The sequence below is a fragment of the Microcebus murinus genome, chromosome 10 (assembly GCF_040939455.1).
Source record: "Microcebus murinus isolate Inina chromosome 10, M.murinus_Inina_mat1.0, whole genome shotgun sequence".
Lineage (NCBI taxonomy): Eukaryota > Metazoa > Chordata > Mammalia > Primates > Cheirogaleidae > Microcebus > Microcebus murinus.
This window is the reverse complement of record NC_134113.1, coordinates 44,016,092-44,042,543: the sequence shown is the minus strand read 5'-3', so window position 1 is coordinate 44,042,543 and position 26,452 is coordinate 44,016,092. Positions and strand designations below refer to the sequence as shown.

Sequence of the window (26,452 nt, the reverse complement as noted above, 5' to 3'; positions counted from 1 at the left end):
GTGGCCAAATGGCATGAGTTACCCTCACTGTTGATGTAGTAGTCATCGAGACTAGTCAAGTAGATGTGTTATCATCATCAAACGATGCTTGGGAGTTTAATGTCACATGGCTGCCATCAGGAAGTACATAGTCAATGTCTACTTCCTCTAGTTGTCTGAGCCTGACAACAATCACTTAACATGTGAGTGGCTGCTGAAAACCCTTAAGAGGATACAACACACCAGGAGAGCAAACATAATAACTCCAAGGAAAATAAGAGCCAAAGACTGAAAAATCCATTTAAGATTTTCAGAAGCCAAAATTTAACCAACTGAATAGATCAGTGGAGGAGGCAGTGTTTATCTGATGTAAAATCTATATTTGTTCTTTAATATTTGTTAATTTAATATTCTTTAAATTTGGGGCAACAATGTATTAACAAAATAAAACCAATATAGGCCGGGCAAGGTAGCTCATGCCTATAATCCTAGCATTCTGGGAGGTTGAGGTGGGAGGATCTCTTGAGATCAGGAGCTCGAGACCAGTCTGAACAAGAGCGAGACCCATCTCCATCAAACAGAAAAACTTAGCCAGAGCAATGGTACACACCTGCAGTCCTACCTTCTTAGAAGGCTGAGGCAGGAGGATCACTTGAATCCAGCAATATGAGGTTGCAGTAAGCTATGTTCATGCCATTTGTACTCTAGCTAGGGTGACAAAGCAAGACTCTGTCTAAAAAAAAAATTTCACCAATTAGAGCTCCTCCCTGTTGAGCAGCTGAGGTATTAAGAACTCTTTTATTTTGGAGTACCATTGAGCCAAATTATTCATCTCAGATTGTACTTCTTGAAAAGAATTTAAACTATCATTAAAATTTTTAAAGAGTTGTTGAAATATTAATAAGCAATTTTTTTCAATGCAGAGACTCATAGCTAAGGAAAAAGGGCTCTTATAAAAGAATGAAATTCGGAAACCCCTTTATATGATTATGTTTGGGAGACCACAGGGGATTTTTTTGTGAAGGGTCACTTTATGTACATATGACCCTAAGTTAAGGATTTCAGTAGCATTTAAAGAGTCATATCTGGTAATTTGGGGTAAGAGATAGCTCAAGTCTCAGTGTCCAGACCATTTAGGTGGAAAATTTTTATATATTTTGTCACACAAGATGAATAATCCAGTATTATTGAGAGAAAAGGTCAACGTGAATCTCATTACTCACCACTTGGGAGTGATATGAATGTCATGGCTATTTTTGTCTTATCTGCATCTGTACATTGCCAGGTTGAATGGTTATGGTTTAAATTGGAGTAGTAACAAAAAATATTTTTATGAATTCAACGAAGTAGCCCATGCATGCTGTCACTAAACAAGAATAATTGGTTTTCTTTTCAAACTTGTCTTAAGTATTGATCTATCCAACAAATAAAATAACTATTTATTTTATATAGTGGAACCATAAAGCCATTTCCTTTGTCTTCAGCATTTTTATTGAAATAATATTTAGTTTTAGTAAAGTTTCTAATGATATTGTCAAGGATATTATGGTCATGTTTTGATTTTATATATGTGTCACTGTACATAGGAGTCTGGTCTCCATAATCTATGTTAAACCAAAGAGCTTGATTGCTGAGGGAGTCTGGAATACTCCCTAGATTGGACCCAGTTCCATTAAGGTTTTCTATGCATAAGGATAAATTACCAGCAATAGAATCAATAGCAGTTATAAGCAATAACTATAAGTAGTTGTTTGTAGAACTTCTTTCCAATGTCGAATTGGTCAATCATAAATATCAACTAAACTGCCAAGGGAAGGATACAAAACCTTTTTATAAAGCTGTTTTACTGAATTCCACACCCAAGTGTGTATGACAGCAGGTTTTAATATTAGGTATGATTTCCCCATTCATCCAGAAATTCATCACATAGCCAGCAATTGCTTTGGTTAGTGAAGGTGGCCATACTTTGAACAGTAGACTTTAGAGGATGCTCAGTTTGAATGATGAAAGTCCCTCACAAAAGTAAGAGTTTGAACATTTTGTGTTAAATGTAAAACAAAAACAAGTCTTAGTCAATGAAAAAGAGGCACATGGAGTCTTATTTTGTTTTCTTGGGAAAGCTGTCTACTGCATGATGCTGTCTACTGCATGATGCTGTCTACTTCTAGAGAAGGCTTTCCCCTGGATAGTCTTATATTTAGATCACCTGTAGGTTGACAAATCCAAAAGTCTAAGGGAGCTCTCTTCAGTTGAGAGACATGGACCCACATTTCAAGACCCTGCAGTTTTGCTACAGCCTGAGCAGAAAGAAGAACTTGGAATGGTCCCTTCCAATGAGGCTCAAGAGCAATTTTTCTCTGGTGTTGTTTCCAAGAGACCCAGTTTCCAGGTTCTAGGTCATGGAAGGTCTGTTCATCATCAGTAGATGAGCCATGAAAAGCTTCCTTTACCTGGTGGAAATATATTTGGCATGATGCATCAATGTCTTGTAGTATTGGGTCATATCAGAGCTAATACGTGTGTGTAGGAGATACAGGAGGTTCTATCATCAAAGACATGTATGTCTTCTAGTAATTGTGTTACAAGGGGTCAATTTTTTTCCCCATAGGGGTTGATCTAATTGCCATTAAGACCACTGATAAAACTTTTGGCCAAGGTAATCCAATCAACTCTGTTAATTTAGCTAATTTTAATTTCAAGATCTCAATTGTCCTTTTAACCTTTTTAAAAAACTGAGAATTATAAGGGCAATGGTAGTGCCATTGGGTTTATAAAATCTTATTTAATTGTTTGATAATGTGTCCAGTAAAGTGAGTTATCCTATTACTGGAGATCTCTCCAGGGATGCCCCACAGAGGAAACACTTTCTTTAATATTCTTTCTGTTACTGTTGTAGCATCAGCTTTTGTACAAGAGAAAGCCTCAATCCATTTTGAAAACAGACACACTATCACAAAAATATATTGATATCCCATTGAGGGTGACAATTGAATGAAATCCATCTGTAGATGTTTAAGTGGTCCAGCATATGGTGGAAATATACCTTGAAACCTTAAGGGTCTTTCTGGGATTATGGGTTTGGAAAGCCAGACACAATGTTATAAACCATTTTTGTCATTTTGGAACAATCACTCCACCAGTACTTTTTATTTTGTTATAATTTGAACCATATTATCTACACCATGATGAGTAGTGAAGTGCAGAGCCTTTAAGAGTAGTACTTTCAAGGACTCGGGAAGGACCAGGCAACCATCTGGGTTCTCAATGAGTCCTCATATTGCATGAAATTTGCATCTTTCTAGATACCATTTTTGTTGCTCCAATTCAAGTGCACAGCATTGTTTACTGAGCAATTTATCATAGGTGATTTGATTGGAATTGACTTTGTGGAGTTCATTCAGATTGCATATTTTAGAAATTTCAGTGCTAGTTGACATGGCTGAAATTATGCTAAACCCTTGGTATCTAGATTTAGTTTATGAATATGATCTTTAATTTTAATACTAGTAACCTGTGAGGGCAGCATAATAGCTGAAAGAAGTGTATCTACCTGGGGTCCATTTTGATGGGGGTTCCACTAGAAGTGAGAAACCCTCCTTGTTTCCATAACATTCCCAAACCACAGGCCACTCCAAAGGCATATCCACTGTCTATATAAATATCAACTGATTTGTTTTGAGTTATATGACAAGCCCTAGTAAAAATGTACAATTTTGCAGGTTGTGCTGATCTAAACTGTGGAAGAGTTCCCTTTTCTCTTAGTTCATATTGACTAGTTACAGCATGTTCTGTTTGGTATTAATATCTCTCTTCTATACTTTTGGCCTAAAATCTATCAACAAAAATATTAATTCAGAATTATCTAATGGACTTTCCTGTAAGTCAATGTGAGGGATCAGTAGTTGATACCACACTCACACAGTTACAGTCTTCTCCATTGTCAGGCAGAAGTAGCAAAGTGGCAGGGTTAAGCCAATTACAACATTTGAGATGGAGATTTTCCTGTTAGTATATTTGTTGAAAAATATTGGGTCTCATTGGAATTTAGTAAACTTCTGACTAGATGGGGAACTTGTAGGTAAAGTTCACTTCCTAATACTAGGTCAGATAAGGTTTCTACTAATTTAGCTCTTGCACTTTTCTCAGACAATTTGGACAAGCTCTGGCCACTGGATCTAACTGTAGGCTATAATAAGCAATAAGTCTCTCTCTTTCCCTCTGTTTCTGAGTAAGGCCTCCCAGGGCCTGAGTTTCATGTTTATGAGCAAACAAAGTAAAAGGTTTTATATAATTCAGTAACCTTAAAACTAGAGGTTGTTGTAAGACCAGTTTTATTTGATTGAAAGTTTGCTAATGATTATCTTCCCATGGCAAAAGCTTTAAGATAGAGTTTTTTTGTAAGTTTATATAAGGGGATGCCAATGAAAAAATTGGGGACTCGAGTTCCATAGTATCCCTAAAGTCCAAGGAATCCTTTTAATTATCTCTTAATTGTAGATCTAAGAAAAGTTTGGATTTTCTTAATTAAGGACAAAAGATTGTCTTTATTTTTTCAGGTGACAGGGAAATTCCCTCTGCAGTCAAATTATGTTTCGAGTAATAGACCTTTTCTCTAGAGAATTTAAATTTTTCCATAGAAGCCTGTGACCATTAAAGGCTAACTGTATAAGAGATGAAATGAATCTATTTCAGAGTTTTCTTTTGTAGGAGAATCTTAATAGTAGATCATCAACATATTGAATAAAAGTGGAATTTCCAGGAAATTGTAGGGTTGACAGATCTTGGTGTAATGCCTAAGAAAAAACAAAATGGGGCTGTAGTGGACCCCTGTGGCATTACAGGTATATTGCTGGTTACTCCTGGTCAAGTTAAGCAAGTATTGGCTCTCCTTTTCGACTGGAATACTAAAGAAGGCAAAGCAGAGATCTATCACCATGAACCATTTAGAACCTACAGGCACATTAGATAACAAAGTGTTATGATTTGGAACCACAGGAAATTTTGGAATTACAATTTTATTTATGGCACATAAGTCTTCAATCTCCAACCACATCCATTAGGTTTTTTTTTTTTTTTTTTCTGATTTGTAGAATTAGGTGTTATGGGAACAATCCTTATTTTATTAAGGTGATGGTCCTTGGATTACCTCTGAATTTAGGGGGTATTGGGGCAATTTAAGCAATTGACTTAGAATGATCTATTTGTATTTTTGCAGGTTCAGCACATTTAATTTTTTCTATGTCAGTTGAGGAGGAAACCCACAAATATTTGGGTACTTAGGAAAGTTCAGGGTTGGTGTAAGTTTGGCTTTCAATATTCTCAATTCCTACTTGTAGGGAATGGAGCAGTTCAGGTAGAGGAGAATCAGGAACCTCTAGGATTATTTCTCCCTCCAAGGAGAACTTTATGTGTCCTCTTAAGTTAGAAAGCAAATCCCATCCCAGTAAATTTACTGGAGCAGCATCCCCTAGTAGGAAGGCAAGCTTTTTTGAAAATGGTCCAAGCATCAATTGAACCAGTTTAAACACTGGAATTCTCTGAACTTGATTTGAAAACCCCACCACAGAAACATTTTGTTTTTTACTCTGAGGGATTTATTGGCTTATTAGGGTAGGGTTTAAAGTGGATAGAGTGGCTCCAGAATCCACCAACACCGTACATGACTTCCCACTGATCTTGATCCTAGTTTTCTTACACTTGTTTAATAATGTCAGAAATAACTTACCAGAGAATCCTTCAGAGCCCCATTGGTGTTGATTATTTTCTTGAGAGTTAAACTCTTGGGAATTTTCTCTAAATGGAGAAACAGTCTGGGCCCAAGAGGGTAGGTCTGTTAGAGGACTGATACAAGAGTGGACAATCTATTTTCCAGTGGCCTATTTACAATGATGGCAGACATCTTGAGGTATGGAGTTCCTTTGTTTAGGATCTCATGATTTTGAGTTATAATACACATGAAGAAGCCCTCTTGGTCTTTGTCTCTGTAGCTATTGTAGCTGTAAAGACAGGTACCTATTAGCCTTTTGATTTTTTTCCTTCAGCATTTGACTTTTAGAATAGATATTTAGAATAAGATATTCTAAAGTTCTCTCAACTTTTCTCTCAAAATCTTCAGCCATGGTGGCCAATTCAGCCATATTAGTAACTTTCTACCCAATCTCATGCTTTTTAATCAGGTCACCAAGCTCTAGTTGGAGCCCATTCGTGAATAAGGCTGTATGAGCTATTTCAGTTGCAGCAGGAAGTGTTCCCTGCTGTATTTTAAGACCAGAATGTTTAGCAAATGAGATTTCCAATCTAGCCTTGTAATAAAAAACTGACTTACCATTTTTTGTTTACATAATTGAATAATGGTCCAATCTTTTCTGAGGAGACAATGGGGATAATTTTTAAAGGTTTTTCAGCTATTTTTCTGGCATCTTTTGGACCATTTGTAAAAGTAGCTCTTGAAGTGTCAGCAATACTTTCCTCAGGCCTATTCTATTTTGCTCTTTTTATCCTATTTATGTGCTTCTCCAGGTCTTAATATCATGTGTGTAAATGGATATAAATCAGGAAGCCAGGTTCATAGGTTCCTATGAGGATTCTAAATTCCTCAGCAAATTTTTGTGGATTTTCCTTGGGATTTGAAAAAGCTTTTGCTATGGCTTTGAGTCAGCTTCTGACCAAGGCGTAAAAATAGTTATAGGAGCCAAACCTGGCTGTTCTAAGGGCCTAACTTCTTAAGACATTAGTGTAACTTCCTCTCTCCCTTTACCCTCAGAGTGGAAGAGTAATTGAGCAAAAGAATTAGTAGGCTCAGGAAGAGAAGATGTTGAACAAATAGGTTAGTGAAGCAGTCCCCAACCTTTTTGACACCAGGGACTGGTTTCATGGGTTTTCCATGGAAGGGTGGGGGTGCCACAGGACGACACCACCTTGGCTCCACCTCAGGTCATCAGGCATTGGATTCTCATGGGGAGCACAGCAATCCGGATCCCTCACATGCACAGTTCGCAGTGGGGTTTGCACTCCTGTGAGGGTCTGATGCCACCACTGGTCTGGTGGGGGGCAGAGCTTAGGCGGTGATGTCACTGATGGGGAGCGGCTGTGGGTACAGGTGGGACTTTGCTCACTTGTCCGCTACCCGTCTTCTGCTGTGCAGCCCAGTTCCTGGTGGGATGCAGATCAGTTAATACTATTACAATATTAAATCTTTCAAAAGAAAAGAGTTGAAACCCCAACTCTTTGGGGAAGTAATATTAACAGAGATTATTAGCCTTTTCTTTACATATCAATGTATAGTTTCACTTGTTACAACAAGTATGTTTTACTTCTAATCTCAAGGTCACCATATAAGATAAAATATCCTGCTAGCACTTTGCACAAAAGAGTATTCTGATGGTCAAAAATCATATGAAAGGATGTTCATCTCTATTAGACATAATGCAAATTAGAGCCACAATGAGATACCATTGTAAATCTGCAAAATGACTAAAATAAAAAAGAGAAACAATATCAATTTTGCGACAACAAGTGAAAACTATTGGATGTGAAATAATTAAGATTCTTATAGACTACTGGTGGTAGTATAAATTGATATAACCACTTTAGAAAACTATTTGGCAGTATCTATTAAAGCAAAACATATTCATACACCAAGACTCAGCAATTCTACTCCTAGATATATACCCAGCAGAAATGTACACATATATATGTTCAACAAAAGACAGGTTTAAAAATATGTATTGCAGTACTGTATCATAGCCACAAACTGAAAAGAACCTAAATGTCTATCAACAGTTGAATGGATAAATAAATTGTGGTATAATAATAAAATTAAATACTGCATTTCATTGAAAGGAATAAAATATTGCTATGTGCAACACAGGGATACATCTAATAAATATAATGAGCAGAGAAGCTGGACACACACACAAAGTATACACTGTATGATTCCATTTATAGAAAGATCAAAAATAAGCAAAATGGATACAAAGTATTAGAAGTTAGGAGAGTATTAGAAGTCAGGAGATGTTACTTTGGGTGGGGACTAGTGAGTGAAAGGGAGCATGAGGGGGCTTCGGAGATGATGACAGTGTTCTATTTCTTGATTTGTGCTGGTTTATGAGGTGTGTTCATGCTGTGAAAATTCATCAGGGTGGACATAGGATTAATGCATTTTCCTGTACATGTTATACTTCAATAAAAAAGATTCTTAAAGGATACCTTGTTTTGGAGTTAAAACAATAAATAGCATAAGAAAAGTACCTGGAAATAACATTACTCATACTGTTGTGAAATGCTACTCAGTCCTGCACCTTTTGCTTTTGAAGTTCACAAGAGGGTTTATCTCCAGAAGCATATCTGAAAAGTGATCAATTTAAAAGTTCTGGAATGGCTCCAGCCTAGATCCATTGTTAACAAAGGTACCTGGCAGAGAGCTAAATGCTACTGGATCTTCTAAGACAATTTTAAATGACTGTGCTTAGAAGAAATAAAAATTGTAGTGCTCTGCTAAAGAAGAGAATATTTGTCTTCAACTGTGGCAGAAATTAATCAAAACCCCATTTTTGGTTTTCATGATTGTTTTAAGTAGTAACACTGTAAGGAAGGACCTCCTTGTTCATTGATTCAAATACAAGATCTCATAGACAGTATGGCTGGATTATATGATAGTGTACTAAGTATATATTTCAGTCATCCCTCCCACAACAAATCTGTGAAATGATAGGAACGACACTTTAGCAGAAAAAGAGGAGAAAAGGAAAAGAACCAGGAGGGGAGATAGGGAAGGAAGGGGAGGAGAGGCAGCAGCAGCAGCAGCAGTAGCAGCAGCAGCAGTATAGTGGCACTTGGGCATGGGTGTAGACGAGGACTTTTCAATGGATGTGAATCTTTGAGGAATCCCAAGGACAGAAATCAAATAGGATCAACTGAAGAAGGAAACATAATTATAAGCAAAAAATCACTGTGGAAGGTGGACACAACATCATTCCAGAAGAGTCATACACCTCATGTTCTTAGAAGCAGTGTAGCCATTTGTTCAGGCTGCAATTAAAAAAAAAATACATCAGCAAAGACTGGGTGGCTTAAACAACAGAAATTTATATCTCACAGTTCTAGAGGCTAGGAAATCCAGGATCAAGGTACCAGCAGATCCAGCGTCTGTTGAGGGCCTGCTCCTTCAGTTTTCAGATGGCCGTCTTCTCGTTGTGTCCTCACATGGGAGATGGCAGAGATCTCTCATGTTTCTTCTTATAAGGGCACTAATCCCATCATGAGGGCTCTGCGTTATGACCTAATTATCTCCCAAAGGCCCTATCTCCAAATACCATCACTCTGGGGGCTAGAGGTTTTCAAATATGAATTTTGGGGGAACATAAACATTTGGTCCATAGCATGGGGTAATGTGCTGTGGTATACTAAGGAGGATGTACGCATGAGGAAAGCCGAGCAAAGAGAAAATGAAGGATATGATAAGCAGGGAGCAAAGGAGAACAAGAGTTTAGCCTATTTCCTCTTCGATGGTTGAAAGAATCCCAGTTATTTCCATGAAGTAAGAGGGAAGATGTCCCATGAGCATGATAGAAGTGGCTGTTGATTAAAAGGTTTGAAGCAAGTGGCACAGGTTGGCAGCAGTTCCTGTGGGAGTTGGTTGAGCAATAACAACTAACAGGATTGTGCAGCGGTGCTGAGAACTCACAAGGCCCGTGAATTTATAGCCACTAATCTGCACATCTGTGAGTTTTTCTTTCCTAGTAGCACTCAGTACCCTGGGATAGTAACAGAAAAAAAAAAATGAATTATGGTATTTTTCCAGAGCTGGGGTTTTGCCAGGAGAGTGAAAAAAAAGATGGGGACTAGGGAGTTGAGGGTGCTGGGGAGATGGTGACCCAGTGATGAACACATGATCTAAGCTAGGTTATCGGGCTAAGACAAGGCTTTGATACTAAAAGTATCAAAGGACTTGGAGGTTGAAATAGAGAACTGAGACAGAAAGATAGGAGGTTGTGTCAGAAACACAGGTGTCTGTTGTACTTGAATGGCCTCAAGAGAGGGACGTGAGGGAGTAGTAATTTGGAAATGAAGAGGACAATGCATTCCAGGGAAAGAGAAACACGCATGCAAGGACAGAGCAAAGGGGAACAGCAAGAATTTCCATGCCACTAGGTCACACCTTGCATGGAGGGAAGATCAAGATGGAAACATATGGCCAGGCGCGGTGGCTCACACCTGTAATCCTAGTACTCTGGGAGGCCGAGGCAGGCAGATTGCTCAAGGTCAGGAGTTCGAAACCAGCCTGAGCAAGAGTGAGACCCCCATCTCTACTATAAATAGAAAGAAATTAATTGGCCAACTAATATATATAGCCGGGCATGGTGGCGCATGCCTGTAGTCCCAGCCACTCGGGAGGCTGAGGCAGCAGGATCACTTGAGCCCAGGAGTTTGAGGTTGCTGTGAGCTAGGCTGATGCCACGGCACTCACTCTAGCCTGGGCAACAAAGCGAGACTCTGTCTCAAAAAAAAAAAAAAAAGATGGGAATATATATTAAGCCAGATTGTGAGGAGCCTAAAGAGTTTGGGCATCGTTTCCTCTCAGAGGCTGGGAGCCAGCAGAAGTTCTCAGACAGGGGAGTTACGGCAGTCCCATCTGGCTACAGCTGGGCAGCTTGTGCCCTGTGCAGAGGCTCCTCCTTGAAGGCTGAACTCCAGGCCAAGCTCTGCTTGCCAAGCCGTTCACCCTTCTCTGTGGCTGCTTGCGTAGGAGGAAGAAGACCTTTTCTGATAAGCAAACGGACTTCTCAGGACAACTTCTCTGGCTGTGGAGTAGAAGATGACCCAGAATGAGGAGACACAGTAAACTTGGAGAGCAGAACAGTTTTCAGCATGACAAAAATCTGCACAGAGGCAGCCAAGAAGGAAGAAGAGGGCCCAGATCCAGAAGCCAGCTCTGTAGTAGAATTAACCCCAGGTGGCTCACGGACGTAGGGATAGTGGGAAAGAGAAAAGTTGAAGATGACTCAGATTTATTTTCCAGTGTGTTCCTAGAATAAAATATGACCACAATGAATGCTCAATTAATGTTTGTCAAATGAAAAAAAAAAATAGAGCTGCAAGTAACAAAAACATTTTCAAAGGAAAGATACTGAGCTCTGGGATGGAACCATACTAGAAAAAGTACCTTCAATCACCTTAAGCCTCTTGAATTTTGAGTGAGATGTAGATTTCAGAGAACTCACCTACAAATTTAGTTACTCTTATGCAGTGGTTTTCAGTCTTGGCTGAACATTTGAATTATTTGAGAAACTTTTTAAAATTCCATTGCCCACACTGGATCAATTAACTGAGAAACCCTGGGGATGGGACCAAGACATGAACATTTTTTAAAGCTCCTGGGGTGATTTGAATATATAGCCAACTACTCTCATCGACTTCCCAACCCCTGTTCTAGATTTCTAGATATGATCATTAACGCAGCAGAGTCAAGAGCTGAACCAGAGGCAGGGCAGAATGGTTTAACCTATTTGACCATTTTGTCACACTGAATTCTCTATTTCTTATGGAATCTCTTTACATAGTGACGAGTTCTTTCAAATTAATTCCTACGTCTTGGCAAAAGATAAAAAAAAAAATTCAAGAAATTCATTGTATGGCTTTACTGGTTTTAGGAAACTGAGTCATGGGCAAGATGTAGTAAAAAAGAAAAAAATAGAGACATTTTAAAATAATAACTTAAAAAGTTAATAATGTACAGGCTGGGAAATTAGTTTAATACCATGCATTTGCTGCTATGATTATATGTGTGCTAGGAGTCAAAAAACCAAAATACTGTAGAAAAATAAAAAGAAAGCCTTAAAAATAATTTAAACATCAGAATGAGAATATTTTGTAAACAATAGAGAGCTTGTTTGAAAAAAGGAAAAGTGAAAAACACCTAGAGCAAGTAGGGGCCTAGGTTCTAGGCTACCTTGCCCATTTTGATTACTTTAAAGACCCACTTCAGCCTGGTGGTGGCTCACACCTGTAATCTTAGCACTCTAGGAGGCCAAGGCTGGTGGATCACTCAAGGTCAGGAGTTCGAAACTAGCCTGAGCAAGAGGGAGACCCCGTCTCTACCAAAAATAGAAAGAAATTAATTGGCCAACTAAAAATATATAGAAAAAAATAGCCGGGCATGGTGGCGCATGCCTGTGGGCCCAGCTACTTGGTAGGCTGAGGCAGGAGAATCGCTTGAGCCCAGGAGTTTGAGGTTGCTGTGAGCTAGGCTGAAGCCACAGCACTCTAGCCTGGGCAACAGAGTAAGACTCTGTCTCAAAAAAAGAATAAAAAGATCCACTTCATTTGATCTTAGGTTGTTGTCATTAAAATTTATTTTCTGCTATAAGCTTATAGGCTGCTAGAAGCTCTTTAAAAGAAAACAGCCTATATTAGAAAACAGGTAGTAAAGGTTTGTTTTGGTGGTACTTGTTCATCTTCTAAGAGGAGCCACATATGACATGTCAGGTAAGACAGAGGAGTTATATTAATTTCTGATGGGAAAGGTACTTTCCTCTTTAAGAAGAGAATTGTCACTCCCTTCTGATTGAAAACAGCTAATCATATGGTTTCAAACTGTTAACACAGAGATTCCTTTGTTTAAATATGAGGAAGTCTGCACAAGGAGGTTAACTTTCCCAAGATCACACAGCTAGTGAATAGAAAAGTCCAGATTCACACTGGAGACACTATTATCAGCTTTACCTACACTCTTTCTGCTGCTCAAGGCTCCTCCACTGTAAAAAGTGTTCCAGTGGGAACAGAGTGTGAACACTTCCAGTGCCTGAAATAGGGTAACAAATATTAAACAATGTAGAGTGCATATAAATCTCCTTAACATATAAATGTCCCTGTTCTATTTAGAGCCTTCTGCAGATAGACAAGATCAATATTTGCTCCTAACTGATTTGCACATCATGCAGAAAAATATAAGAGAGAAAATGGGTGCTCTCCACACCAGCTGCCTTGATATCAAGACTGGTTTGATCTAGATTACTAATAAAAATGCCCCAAAAGCAAACCACCTTGATCCTTTCAGGAAATAAGTGTGATGTCAGTGAAAAATAAGTGACTATTTCTGAGAAATATCAAGTCTTTGTAGAGATTATAGTCACCATGAGGAATCCAGAGACTGTATTAATCGGTTGTAAGACACAGCTGTTCAGTGAACTAAACAACTATGCAACTTCAGAGAAATATTTGCATGAAAAATTGAAATTGTTTATCAATGATTTGGCTCTCTTACCTAGACAATGCCAGAAAAATCCAGATTTTTAAAATATGGACAACAAAAAAAATTTTAGTTTATATTTGTGGCATTGTTTAATTAATAGCTTAAGAATATAGCATTTACTTGGTTTCATTATTCTTCACTAGCAGATATTAAAATTAACAGCAATTGGGGGGGGGGTGTTGCCATGCTCTGAAACAATTAACAAAATATCTTCTCTCCCTTGCACATGCCTGTGACTTTTTAAAGGCAGAGAATGACCCCTCAATTCTTAGCATCATTGATTTAAAGTTAATATTTGATAAAGGAACCAAGCTACTGATACTGAAATCAGCTGGTTGGGTGAAATGGGTGTGTCCACTTTTATAACAGGAACAATTCAGATTGAAAAGAAGCTCCTTAGCTTCTCTCAAGATAAATTTAAGAATAGAGGCCTGGTGTGAGAATGTAATGGTATTAGTTCTGAATCTTCGGGTTTGAGCAGCAAGTCATTTCTTCATTCAACTTCAGCTGACGTATAAAGTCTGAGTTGGCCTTGACTAGAGTCTGTCCAGCCTTCCGTCTTTTTTTGGCCCCTGAGATACAGATGGAATACACAAAGTGATGCTGTAGGGTTATGTGAGAGACAGTAAAGAAACAGAAAAATAAAAACAGAATAAAATCTAATTACACGGAGTTTCACTTAAAACAAAAATTGATTGAGTTCTGCCCAAAGTGGCTTGTTGTTTCCTGTGCCAGGAACTACTGTGCAGGCCCAGCAGGAAGTGTGCTCGAGCGGGATCACCTTACACCCTCGTTTTATGGTTCATTTCACTTATTTAATGCAATCTGAGAACCTGCAAAAGGAACATGTTAGAAGGAGGGAATAGCTTTTTGTCTTGTTTTGTTTGGGTTGTTTTTTTTTTTTTAAGTTTCTTTGAATCAAAACATTTGTTTTTACAAGGTGCTTAAAGTCCCAGAGAAACAGGACTTCTAGAGTTGCATGGTGAAGACATTTCTCTTTGTCACATAATTTAAAAGCAAGACACAAAGTTGAGTTATGTCTAGAGTTGAGTTATGTCTGCTTCCTTGGCTGTCCTGCTCACATAAGTTTAAGCATGAAGAATTACAGCCATGCCCACGAATGGTCTAAATCATTTGGAATTCCACGTAAGCTCCTCCTTAGGGTCTCGAATTTGATGGCGAGCCCATGACGTTGTGAGGTGAATGGGAGAAAAGGAACATGTTTAAGATGCAAAAATCGCAATTCACTTGTCAAGCAGAGGAATGAGTTCATTTTACTGTGTGGCTTGGAAATGTGTGGCTTGAACAGCTGGACTTCCTTGTGGTGGCACACGCTGCTCCTCACATGCTGTCTGTTTTCCCCTCCAGAGACCTCAGTATGAACAACATCAGTCATCTCTCCCCGAATCCCCTGCCCAGTCTCCGCTTCCTGGAGGAGTTGTAAGTATCACTGTAATCCTGATGCATCCAGTCAACACTGGGCACATTCTTGTGTTTGTCTCTCATACTTACTGTGGGAACCAGATAAAACAAGGCAGAAAACCTGTCAGCACCAACAATTTTGGCACATGAGGAAACACTTAGTTGGGGGGGTGGGTGGGGGGAGAATTGCTTATGATTCTGGAAATCAACTTATAAAAGAGTTTACCATAAGGCTACAACTTTCTAAGGTGAGACGGAGCCAAACAAATTAAAATTTTAAAACAAAGCCCGTTTAAAAGAGCTGGATAGCTCTTTGGAAATAGTTAAGCAGCAGGATATTAAAAGTTTGAATACTGGTTCATGTTTATTAAAATAGCAAGTAAAGCTATAATCAAAACCAAAAACTGCTGCTTGGTTCGGCTTGTGACAGGGAGAATTGAGTCCACATTGCATAGCACCAAAACTTCTTGTCCTGATCACTTTTAATTACTGTTTCCCTACTTTTCAATTTAGCTTCCCTTAAGGCTTCAACAGAAAAACGTGAAATCCACAGAGGACTTAAAACTGGGCTCTCCCAAACTCACTGTAAAAAAATAAATAAATAAATAAGGAGGAAACTAAAATTAGTTAATGATACACAGAGGAATTTTGATTGAGTCTAGTAATCACTTTCTAGAAGATGAAAAAGAACTGTATAAACCAAAAATCTGCATTTAAAAATCCATCTGATCCTCTTACCCTCTGGAGTGATGGGGACTAAGGACCTGATGCGCCATCACAACCTTTGTGAAGAACGTTTGGCACCATTAGTTGAGGAAATCCTCTGACTGTTGATTAAAGGAATTGTTCAGGCAATGACCTCTTTTGAAAATACTTCCTTTATAAATCCTAAAGTCAGGGTCCAATTTGGGGAGTAATTTAAATTGTTAATGCACCACACAATCCACCATGGGAGGTGGAAAGAATGTTCCATCATAACCAAATCATACCACATTGATCATTTTGTTCAAGAGTATAATATTCTCAAATTTTTTCCCCTCCGAAGTTTTATGTATATTTATTTTGATGGCATTAAGAAATGTAATTGATTTACTACTGAAATCATTTGATTATGACCAAATTGTTTTTCAAGGGGTATTACGAGGAATCTTAGGTTATGAGATTGTACAGCAAGTTTTTATCATTCAGGGAATGGATTTTCACTCTAGATTCCAGGCTCTTCTTTTTCCCTCTTCTCATTTCTCTCTGGACATTTCCATTGCTAGGACTTAACCTTCAAAAGGGCTGAACCATGTCTGTCTTAGTCATGGTGAGTAGATAATAAATAATCAACAAATTTTTTATGAATAAACTAATGAGAAAGCAAAACATGTAAAAAGAGCTTGTATACATGTCAACTGCCTTAGGAAAAAGTAATAGATTTAACTGACATTAGTCAATATTTTTAAAGATTAAGCAATTTTCAAACATCAGGATTTTTAAAAAATTACATCTTTCATTTTCCCTCCCCCAACACAATTAGTATACAGTACTTAGCCCTGTTTACACCCATATTTCTAGGGTATGCATCTCCTATCCTTTTCTTTTTAATTTCCTTATAATATCCCATAGCAAAATGCTTCCCTTCTCCCCAAAACACCTCAACTTTAGACCACAAACTGAATCGATAAATAATTCACTTCCCCAAGGACTTTGTTTAATAGAGTTCTTCCCTGGGTGACCCAACTCATTCAAAATAACTCCACTTTCTTCATGATGTGAATGTTAATTCTGTTCCAAGGCCAGTTTTTCAAATGATAATTGAGGAAAATTACAAAAAGGGGGAGTAACTACCGTTTGAAATTGTACTTTTCTTTTCTTAGAGTGAGTGCCGTGGTGTCAGCCTAGCTCACAGCAACCTTAAACTCCTGAGCTCAAGTGACCCTACTGCCTCAGTCTCCCAAGTAGCTGGGACCACAGGCATGTGCCACCATGCTCAGCCATCTTTTTCTATACATATTAGTTGGCCAATTAATTTCTTTCTATTTATAGTAGAGATGGGGTCCTGCTCTTGCTCAGGCTGGTTTTGAACTCCTGACCTGGAGCAATTGCTCGCCTCAGCCTCCCAGAGTGCTAGGATTACAGGCGTGAGCCACCGCACCCGGCCCTGAAATTCTACTTTTCTAGATTGTCTTATTTTTATTTCTCTGGAAATTTTATCAAGTATCTTGACCATAGAATCCCAGAATTTCACAAAGAGAGGGGACCCTTTAAAGACTATGCATTTCATTTTCTCATTCTGTCTTGGAATTCCTTCTGCGGAGCCGCCTACCAGCAGAATTTAAAATCAAGACCACTTTCCCATACATTAACATAATTCTGTGTTGCATCTAACTGATGTTTTGAAGACATCATAATTCATTTAGTCACAAAAGGGTTAGTATTTATAGAACCCATAAAAATGATCAACTTTGTTTGGTTGATTCCTTTGTTCCCAAGGCTGTTTGGCGGGGGAGGGTTGTTTTGGTTTTGTTTTTTAAGAAACCCCTTTAGCAGAGCACTTCGATTATATCTTTATTATGCTGCTGATCATTTCTATTATACTTAGCTATGTTTGAGTCTATATTCTCTTTTAGAGAAAAAGATCTTAAAAAAGGAAAGGGCATTTATTGAAACCTTAAAATTTGTACCCCCATAATATGATGAAATAATAAAAAATATATTAAAAAAATAAAAAATAATTTAAAAATTAAAAAAATAAAAATAAAAATAAATTTAAAAAATTTAAAAAAAGAATAAATATAATAACAGTAATAGCTTACTCTGTGCCAATCACCAAAGTGCTTTGCACACATCATCCCACCAAATTCTCTTAATAACCCCATAAATGTAAACATTATTATTGTCCCCAGTTAACAGGTAAGAAAACTACAGTATAGAAAAAATAAGGAATTTACCCAAGATAATGGAGTTAGGAAGTATCAGGGCTAAGATTCAAACCTAGGTCAAAGCTTAGATTGCTTGGAAAGTGGAGGAAGGGTTAGGAATTGTACATGATTCATCTTGCCTTTCTTTTCCCCAAAAGTACCTAGCACAGTGGTTTCACAGTGTTTTGCATGGTTGAATACTTTTAAATGTCGTGTGACCTGAGTTGTGTGATGCTAGGTGAGTATGTATGTGCCTGTGTATGTGCATGTGGGAGGAAATGAAAAAGAATGAGAAAGCAAGAAAGAGCTGTCTATCCAGGAGGGAGAAATTGGATATTAAGGTTATTAATCCACTACCATCATATATTGTCTGTGAGAAAAGTTACATCAGAATTTTTAAGTGTGGAATTTTGCCAATCCAGCCTATTTCAATAAGTAGAAAAGCTTAGTTAATATTTTTACATATAAATGTGTATACCTAAGCACCATGTTCTATATAATATTTTACTGAAACTAACAAGTGAAACCATGCATACAGCCCTATATAGATGTTTAGGTATCTGTGTCTGTATTTGTGTGTGTGTGTGAGTATGTGTGTGTGTGTATCTTATAATAACTAGGGCACTGTTTGAAAGTGTAAAGTCTTTCATTCAGCTTATTCAGCTCATCTCTGTGCCTTATCTCCCCATAAATTAATTAGGAAACTGCTACTGATACTATCAATAATATTAATAAAACCCTTATCACAAACTCAATCTTTAAAAATCACTCTGAATAAAGCCAACTTCCCCTTAGCTCTAATTACCCCATATATGACTTCCCCTTATTTACCTGTGCCACACACTTTGGAGCATTCACGTCTTGTTTTTGTTTTTGTTTTTTTAATGACCCTACATGGTAACCAGACCCGCAGAGACCAGTCATCTTGCTGGTGGCAATGTGCTATCAGAAAGGAGGAGAGAGCCTTTTCCTTTTGCAGGAAACAAACAAACAAAAATAGGTCTAAATGTAGGGAGGCCGTGCTGTGTTGAAAGAAGAGCACACAGTATCTTGATCTAGAAGCCCAGGAATCCCGTCCTGGCTCTGCCACTTACTGGCTGATAATCTATTACCAGGCGTCCTCAAACTACGACCGACCCGAGGGCCACATGCGGGTGTTTTTGCCCGTTTGTTTTTTTTACTTCAAAATAAGATATGTGCAGTGTGCATAGGAATTTGTTCATAGCTTTTTTTAAACTATAGTCCGGCCCTCCAACGGTCTGAGGAACAGTGAACTGGCCCCCTGCTTAAAAAGTTTGAGGACCCCTGTAACCTTGCTGGGCCTGTCGATTAAGGTGCTTCTGAGGATCCAATGAAATGATGGTGAAAGAACTTTGGTAAACTATGATTTACATATTGAATTGTATTAGTGAAATGAAAACACCTTCAAAAAGATTCTAACCTCCTTTCCTATTTCATAAGCCTGACTTTGCAGGAATCCCAGGGATCTGGGACTTGGGAAGGAAACGCTGAGGTTTAATGGATATAGGCAACGATTGCAGATAGTTCTTCACCAGATTTTAACAACCCGAGCAACCACTGCATTTCTCTCCAACAGTACCTCTCCCAGTTCTATTTATTCACTTCTAAGTGCTTTGTGTTAGTGCTTGCTGTGTGGACAAATGAAAGATCCTGTATCTGGTACATCAGAGTGCAGTTCAGATGTTAGGCACTGATGGTGGATGGTGCCTGTTGCTGGCATCTACAAGTTATATTAAACTTAGATTGGCGGTCTGATTAAGCCGGGAGGGGGAATGAATTGTTACCATTTTAAACAGTCCAAGTGAAAGGCCTTTATTTCCGAGTAGCATTTTAAAATCTTCCCAGATTCTAGAGCTGCTGGAATCAAATACTCAATTTAGAAAAGAAACACGAGAAGCTCTAGGGAGGTCTGTTTTTAAGTTACCATTGTTCCCTGGAACTGTTTGCTCACATTATGGTTGGCCTTGAAGAATCTCTGTATAAATAGTAGATATCTATTATTACAGATGAAATTTGTAATGAGAGATACCACCAAACTTCCTGAAAGCATAATCTATGCTTGTTACTTCTACCTCCTCACGATGTTACTGAAAATAGTGAGAGCTCTATCCTGCCTGCCTTTTGAGATTATTTTTCTGAGGATCAAATGAAATAATGATGAAAGAACTTTGGTAAACCGTAAGTCACATATTGATTTGTGTTTGTAAAATGAAAACACCTTCATGCCCATGAATAATCTTCGTGTCCCTTGGCCTCAGGCGATCAGCCTCCTGTCTTCACAGAGCTGGCAATCAATTATAAATGCTGCCTCCCTAAAACTCTAGTGTTATTTCATGACAATTGTTTTGTTTCTGTTCCAAATGACCATCTATACAGCTAGATACAGACATTTAGATATCCGTCATTGCATGTGTGTGTGTGTCTTTTGTTATGACAGTGAGGGCACTATTTTCAAAGTGCCCTCCTCTGCTTCCTCTTCTTTTTCTCCTTAGCCTTCTATTCTTCCCTACCCCAACTCCTATAAAATGTAGATATCCTCCCCAGATTTCTCCCCTTACTTTTACTGTCTCTTTCTCAGTACTCTTTACTTCCTCATTTCAACGCATATTTATGGAGCCACTGCAAACATAAGAGCAAATAGGAATTGCCACATTTGTTTCATTTATTTATTTATTTAGTAAGCCCTGCCTTTGGGGAGCTTACAGTCTAGTGGAAGAAACAGATAATAAGCAAGAAAAAAAATCACATGTGATATTTGCTAATTGTGACAAGAGCAGCAAAGAACACAAACATGATTTAGATAAACAATATGTAACAGGGGGTGACACGAAGAAAAAGTCTGTCTCTAAGAAGATGACATCTGCTAGCACTCTGGGAGGCTGATGCAGGAGGATTGCTTGAGCTCAGGAGTTTGAGACCAGCATGAGAGAAAGTGAGATCCCTGTCCCTACTAAAAATAGAGAAATTAGCCGGGCATCATGGCACACACCTATAGGCCCAACTACTCGCGAGGCTGAGGCTGGAGGATCGCTTGAGTCCAGGAGTTTGAGGCTGCAGTTAGCTACGATGACACCTTTGCACTTTACCCAAGGTGACATAGTGAGACTCTGTCTCAAAAAAAAAGAAGAAGAAGGTGATGTGTAAACTGACATCAGGTGGTCCAGGAAGAGTTGGAGGGTCCTAGAGCTGGGATAGGGTGTTTCAGGATGTGGTTGTGGATCTGCAAGATCAGTATGGCTGGAGCAGAGTGAGACAGAGGGGAAGTGACGTGGGATGCCATTGGAGAGGAAGGCAAAGACTGGATCCTGCAGGGCCAATCAGGGTGTGTATAGAATTCTAGTAAGAGCAACAGCAAGCCATTGGAGGATTGTATGCAGCTAGCGAAACAGTAGGATTTATGATTTTGAAAGATTTCTCTGATTTCTGTATGCAAAATAGATTGGATAATTATGAAAACAGAGAGACCCAGCAAGAAGCTACTATCATCTACGTAAGAAACCCATGTCTTAATCTATTTCTGCTGTATAGATGACCCCCAAATATATGTTTCTAGACCATACCTCTTTTGTCTTTGATTGCTAGACAAGTGGTTCTCAATGTGGGGTCCTTGGACAGCAGCATTGGCATCACCTTGTTATTTTTTTTATCTAAACTTATCTTTTATCTGAGCTTGTTAGAAATATGAATTCATGTGCTCCATCCCAACCTTGTAAAATGGAAACTATGGGGATTAGACCCAGGAAACTGCCTTTAACAAGCTCTCCAGAAGATTCTGATGCATGGTAAAGTTTGAGGACCCCTACTCACTCTAGGCCAGTGGTTCATGAAATTTAGTGACATCAGAACACCTGGAGCACTTGTTAAATCACACATTGCTGGGCCTCACCACAGAGTTTCTTCAGCAGGTCGGGGGTTGGGAGGAGAACATCAAGAATTTGCATTTACAGGAAATTCCCAGGTGATGCCCATATTGCTAGTTTGACAACCACACTTTGAGAATCCCCAACTACTTAAGTGACACCTCCACCTACTACCTTACCAATAGTTTAAAACTCAACATGTGCAGAACCAGATTCATTAATGCACCACCCCTGCCGAGGCTTTTTCTCCTGCATTTCCTGCTTTGCACCATTGTTCTCAGTTTCCCAAGGGTGCATGCTGTGTCTATGACTCCTTTTTTGTCTTTCATTTTTCTCTCTTTCCCCCATCTCCAGACAATTTTCAAGTCACAGAGCTCATAATTCTACATTGTCCTTCTCATTTGTTCACTCTATTTTGTCACCAGCTAGTTCAGGTTCTCTCTCTCTCTCTCTCTCTCTCTCTCTCTTTTTTGTCAGAGACAGGGATTCTCGATCTCTTATCCAGGCTGGGGTGCAGTGGTGTTATCATAGCTCACTGTAACCTCCAACTCCTGGGCTCAAGCAATCCTCCTGCCTTAGCCTTCTGAGAATTTGAGACTACAGGCCTTCACCATCACATCCACTATTTTTTTTTTTTTTTTTTTTTTTTTTTTGTAAAGACAGGGTCTCGCCATGTTATCTAGCCTGGTCTTGAACTCCTAGACTCAAGCAGTCCTTCTGCCTCAGCCTCCCAAAGTGCTGGGATTACAGGCAAGAACCACCGTGTCTGGCCCAGGTTCTTATTATCTCATCTGGATAACTATTAAAATCTATTAACTAATTAATCACCTCTCCTAATTCATGGAGACCATGAAGGTCTTTAGGTGATCTTGCAAATATTAAACAGTGAGAGGTACTTCCAAGTTTCCCATCCTTGAATGTGTATTAGAATCACCTGGATCAATTTTTAAGCCTACTAATGACCAGGGCTTTTCCCCAGAGATTCTGATTTAATGGGTCTCAGTAGGGACTCAGACATTATTTCTAAAAGCTCTACAGGTGGACTGAGAACTACTGGAATATATGAAAGCATCACTGCAGAGGAAGACAGTAGGGGCCTCATCAGATGGTTGAACAGAGGGACTAAAGGGAAGGTCCAAAGTTGAGAGATGACTCTAAATTATGAGATTAGGTGCTGGGAGATTGGTGAGGCACAGAATCAGGTAATTTAAGGAGATTAACTGACTTTGCCCGCAAGGGGATACCTGGTTCTGATTATATTAAGTGTAAGATGCCAGCAGGCCATCCAAATGGGAATGCCAGTAACACTGCTGGAATGATGGGTCTGTACTAGAAATAATGATTGGGAAATGGTTTACAACGAAATGATATTTGAAGGTGCTGGAATGGATGAGGACCTTAAGAGAAGGTATAGGCTTCTGTGGTTCTCTACGTATGTTATAATCGCCGGTGCAGCTTACTAAAAACGCAGATTCCCAAATCCTTCCCCCAGAAATTCTGGTCCACTGGGTTGGGATTGGGGCCTGGGGATCTGAATATTTATGGCTTGTAAGGTGATGATAATGCACACTAACATTTGAGCACCACTAGACAAAGCAGGAAAAAAGTTCAGAAAATTGAAAGGACAGAAACTTGAAGAACATCTGTATTTGGAAGATGAAAACTTAGAGAGGAGCTAGCAAGAGGAAGAAAAAGAAAAGCCCAGCCATAGTAGCGAGAGTAGTAAGATTGTACTGGATCTGGAAGGCAATATGAAGAGTTTAAATAAGCAGCAGTGGGCAATGGTTTTCTTATAGCCAGTGCCTGAAGTGATGCAGCCATTGTGTCTATGTGTTTCCTGGTTTAGGTTGGTTCTTTCTGACCAGTCTAAGCTCCAGACCAACCTCCTGTAACCAAAGTAATGGTTAAACACTCAAGTTTTAAAGTCAAAATGCTATGTTTGAACAAAATTCTCTTGTAGGAACTTTTGAATTTAAGTGTGAGCAAATAATCTCTCTTTGGCTCACTTTGCCATCTGTAAAAGAGGAATAACAATGTCAATTGTTTAATATACTTGTTATAATTAATTAGCACCATGTATATAAAGTACTTAACATTGTGGCTACATTTATGAATTGTTTAATCAATGGTAGCTACTATTTATATACCCAAAGCACTACATGTGGCATATTGAAAGTGCTCAAAGAAGTTGCTGAATTTAAATTTGATGTGTAGTAGAGAAGGAATATTCTTTAGCTATTTCTAATCTGGTCATATAATGACTAGCTGTCTTGCAATAGTTGTGTCTGACCTGAATCAACTGTAGCACTATAGCCACCTGCCTTTGGAAACAAGATCAAATGATCAATCAATAAATATTGATTGAGCTCTCTGCTCTGTGTAGGCAATAAGATTCTTGACCTTGGGAGTCTATAATCTAATCAGAAATGTGTATAAAAGGGTAGAACATGAGCCAGGCATGGTGTTGCACACCTGTAATCACAGCTACTCATGAGGCTGAGGCAGAAGGATTGCATGATCCCAGGATCTAAAAATAAAGAGTAGAAAATAAACCTTTATAGGCAGCATTGTATAGGACATATCTTATAGGAAAACTGACTATGAACTGAGGTGATTAAGGAAAATTCCACAAAGGCATTAAAATTGACTTCATTAGTCTGATTAAAGGAATCACAGGGCCCTACCCTGACTAAAGGATCTCCCTGTTGACCTGAAAGAGTTCATTTATTCAATCCAGTGCTCTTAGTCCTTAACAATTATTAGCCCTTGAACCTTGAAATCTGAATATCTAATAATAATAGCAAAATGCACAGCTCATGAATACACAGTTTAAGAGAGGAAGATTTTTGGCTGGGTTTGACCAATTGTATATGCTTAACTTATGGGAAGGAGGTGGATACCACTCTTTTTGAAAATTGTAATTTTTCAAGGCATATTAGGAAAGGCATATTTTTTTTTCAATGGGAAGAAAAACAGTTGATGGAATGACGTGATCCTTGTATCTAAGGTTACTGAATTAGCTTTGGCAAACCTTACCAAAGATCCCTTCTGACTAGGATATACATCTTATTAAAAAAAAAAAAACCTATGATGGAGTACTTAGTCAATTACAGCAGTATATAGTTGCAGCAACTATAAGTTGAGGCAAAATTGTACCTGACTATAAGATTCATCCTATTTCTGTCTAACTCTTCATATGACTCAAACACTTGGCTCCTGTCTAGATAAACCAAAGCCAAACCTGTAAATATAGTTGGCCCCTAAAGCAACAAGAACAAAGTAATCGATTAAATTGAATCATGAATATCAATTTTAATTGACCATTATATTGGTTTCATCACTTATTTGTCTTTCAGAAGTCAATAATTACAATTTTATCATGGTTTTGGCTAACTTTATTTTAGAGCAATTTTTTCAAATGAGAATATTTTGACATGTTGTAAGAGATAAAAGAATTTTCAGAAATTTTACATTTAAATAATAGTCTAACAACAGGTAAGTTGTAACTCAGAAGAATGAAAAAATTTCAGAAATAATCACAGAACTACTGAAATCAATATTGGAATATCACAGAGAAGAAAAATAATACCAGAAAACTGGAAATAGACAAGATCTTCAGAATGGGAAAAAGGGGGAAAGTACTACCATCAAGTCTGATGTTAGCCCTCTTCAATCTCTAGAACAAATTAATTTAGCATTTATGGACTGTGTGCTCTCTCAGTCTCATGTACTTTGTAAAAGCTGGAAAATAAAGCAATGATTTCTAGGAGCCAGCATGAATTTGTTAAGTAGTCTGAAATGTCTTCCTTTAAATCACAGGAATTATCATATTCAAGTTCATTCTGCTCTGATTATTTAGATAGCGCTGCTCTTGTATAGCTTCCATGCTCCATATGTTTAAATGAAATAGGAAAGGAATAATGTTTACCATTTTACACAAAACCTGTCTGAGCTTTGTTGTCTTTATCTATAAAATGTGGACAATAATTATCCTTGACTTATCTCCATGATATAAAGTATGAGAAAGTGCTTCTTAAAATGTTAGTAACATGTTATAATAAGGAAATCTTACAATAAACAAGAAGAAAATATTAGGAAGGAGAGAATGAAGGAGAAAGGGCTGAGAGCAGGAAATGCAAGTGTAATATGAAAACGGTTTTAGGGCAGAAGATGATCTTCATGGAAGAAACCTATTTTTTTTTAAAGTAAGGGAAATGCGTTTTGCGGCCAGGAGTGCTGGCTCATGCCTGTAATCCTAGCACTCTGGGAGGCCAAGGCAGGCAGATTGCTTGAGGTCAGGAGTTCAAAACTAGCCTGAGCAAGAGCGAGACCCCGTCTCTATTATAAATAGAAAGAAATTAATTGGCCAACTAATATATATAGAAAAAATTAGCCGGGCATGGTGGCGCATGCCTATAGTCCCAGCTACTCGGGAGGCTGAGGCAGAAGGATTGCTTGAGCCCAGGAGTTTGAGGTTGCTGTGAGCTAGGCTGATGCCACGGCACTCACTCTAGCCTGGGCAACAAAGCAAGACTCTGTCTCAAAAAAAAAAAAAAAAAAAGTAAGGGAAATGAGGCCTAGAGAAGTTAAGTAAGTTGCATTGTCTCTCAAGTTAATGGTGAGAAGAAAGAAATCTGAAAAGGGAAAGGAAAAAGATATCTAAATTAGGAGCCAAGGGGTTCATGCAAGAGCTGACCCAGGAGGCCTGGTAGAATTAGCCAGGCCCTCTTGCTTACCTCTGAAAATGCCACTCAGCCAAGGGGACCCACATTGGACCATGGTTCCCTGAACAGTAATTTTCAGAGGACCCCAAACAAAGAACAGGGTCATACACTCTCTGCACCCTAAGTACTCACTCCATTTTATACACACACCTTTCCCTCCACATGCCAATGTTCAGAGAGGTAAAATCAGACTTAATATGTGATTGCTTTGCTCTCATCCCTCTATTTTACAAAAAAAAACAAAAATAATTCCTTTGGATTACCTTAAAAATTCAGATTAACAAGTCA

The 26,452-nt window shown here is 38.5% G+C and overlaps 1 protein-coding gene across 1 annotated transcript in view; it reads left to right on the top strand.

Annotated features, from left to right (window-relative positions):
* LGR5 (leucine rich repeat containing G protein-coupled receptor 5) overlaps positions 1-26,452 on the top strand; it is a 128,944-nt gene that overhangs the window by 45,326 nt on the left and 57,166 nt on the right. The window contains exon 2 of the mRNA XM_012738854.2: positions 14,600-14,671. Within this exon, the coding sequence (XP_012594308.2) occupies positions 14,600-14,671 (72 nt within the window). The remainder of the gene's footprint in view (positions 1-14,599; positions 14,672-26,452) is intronic.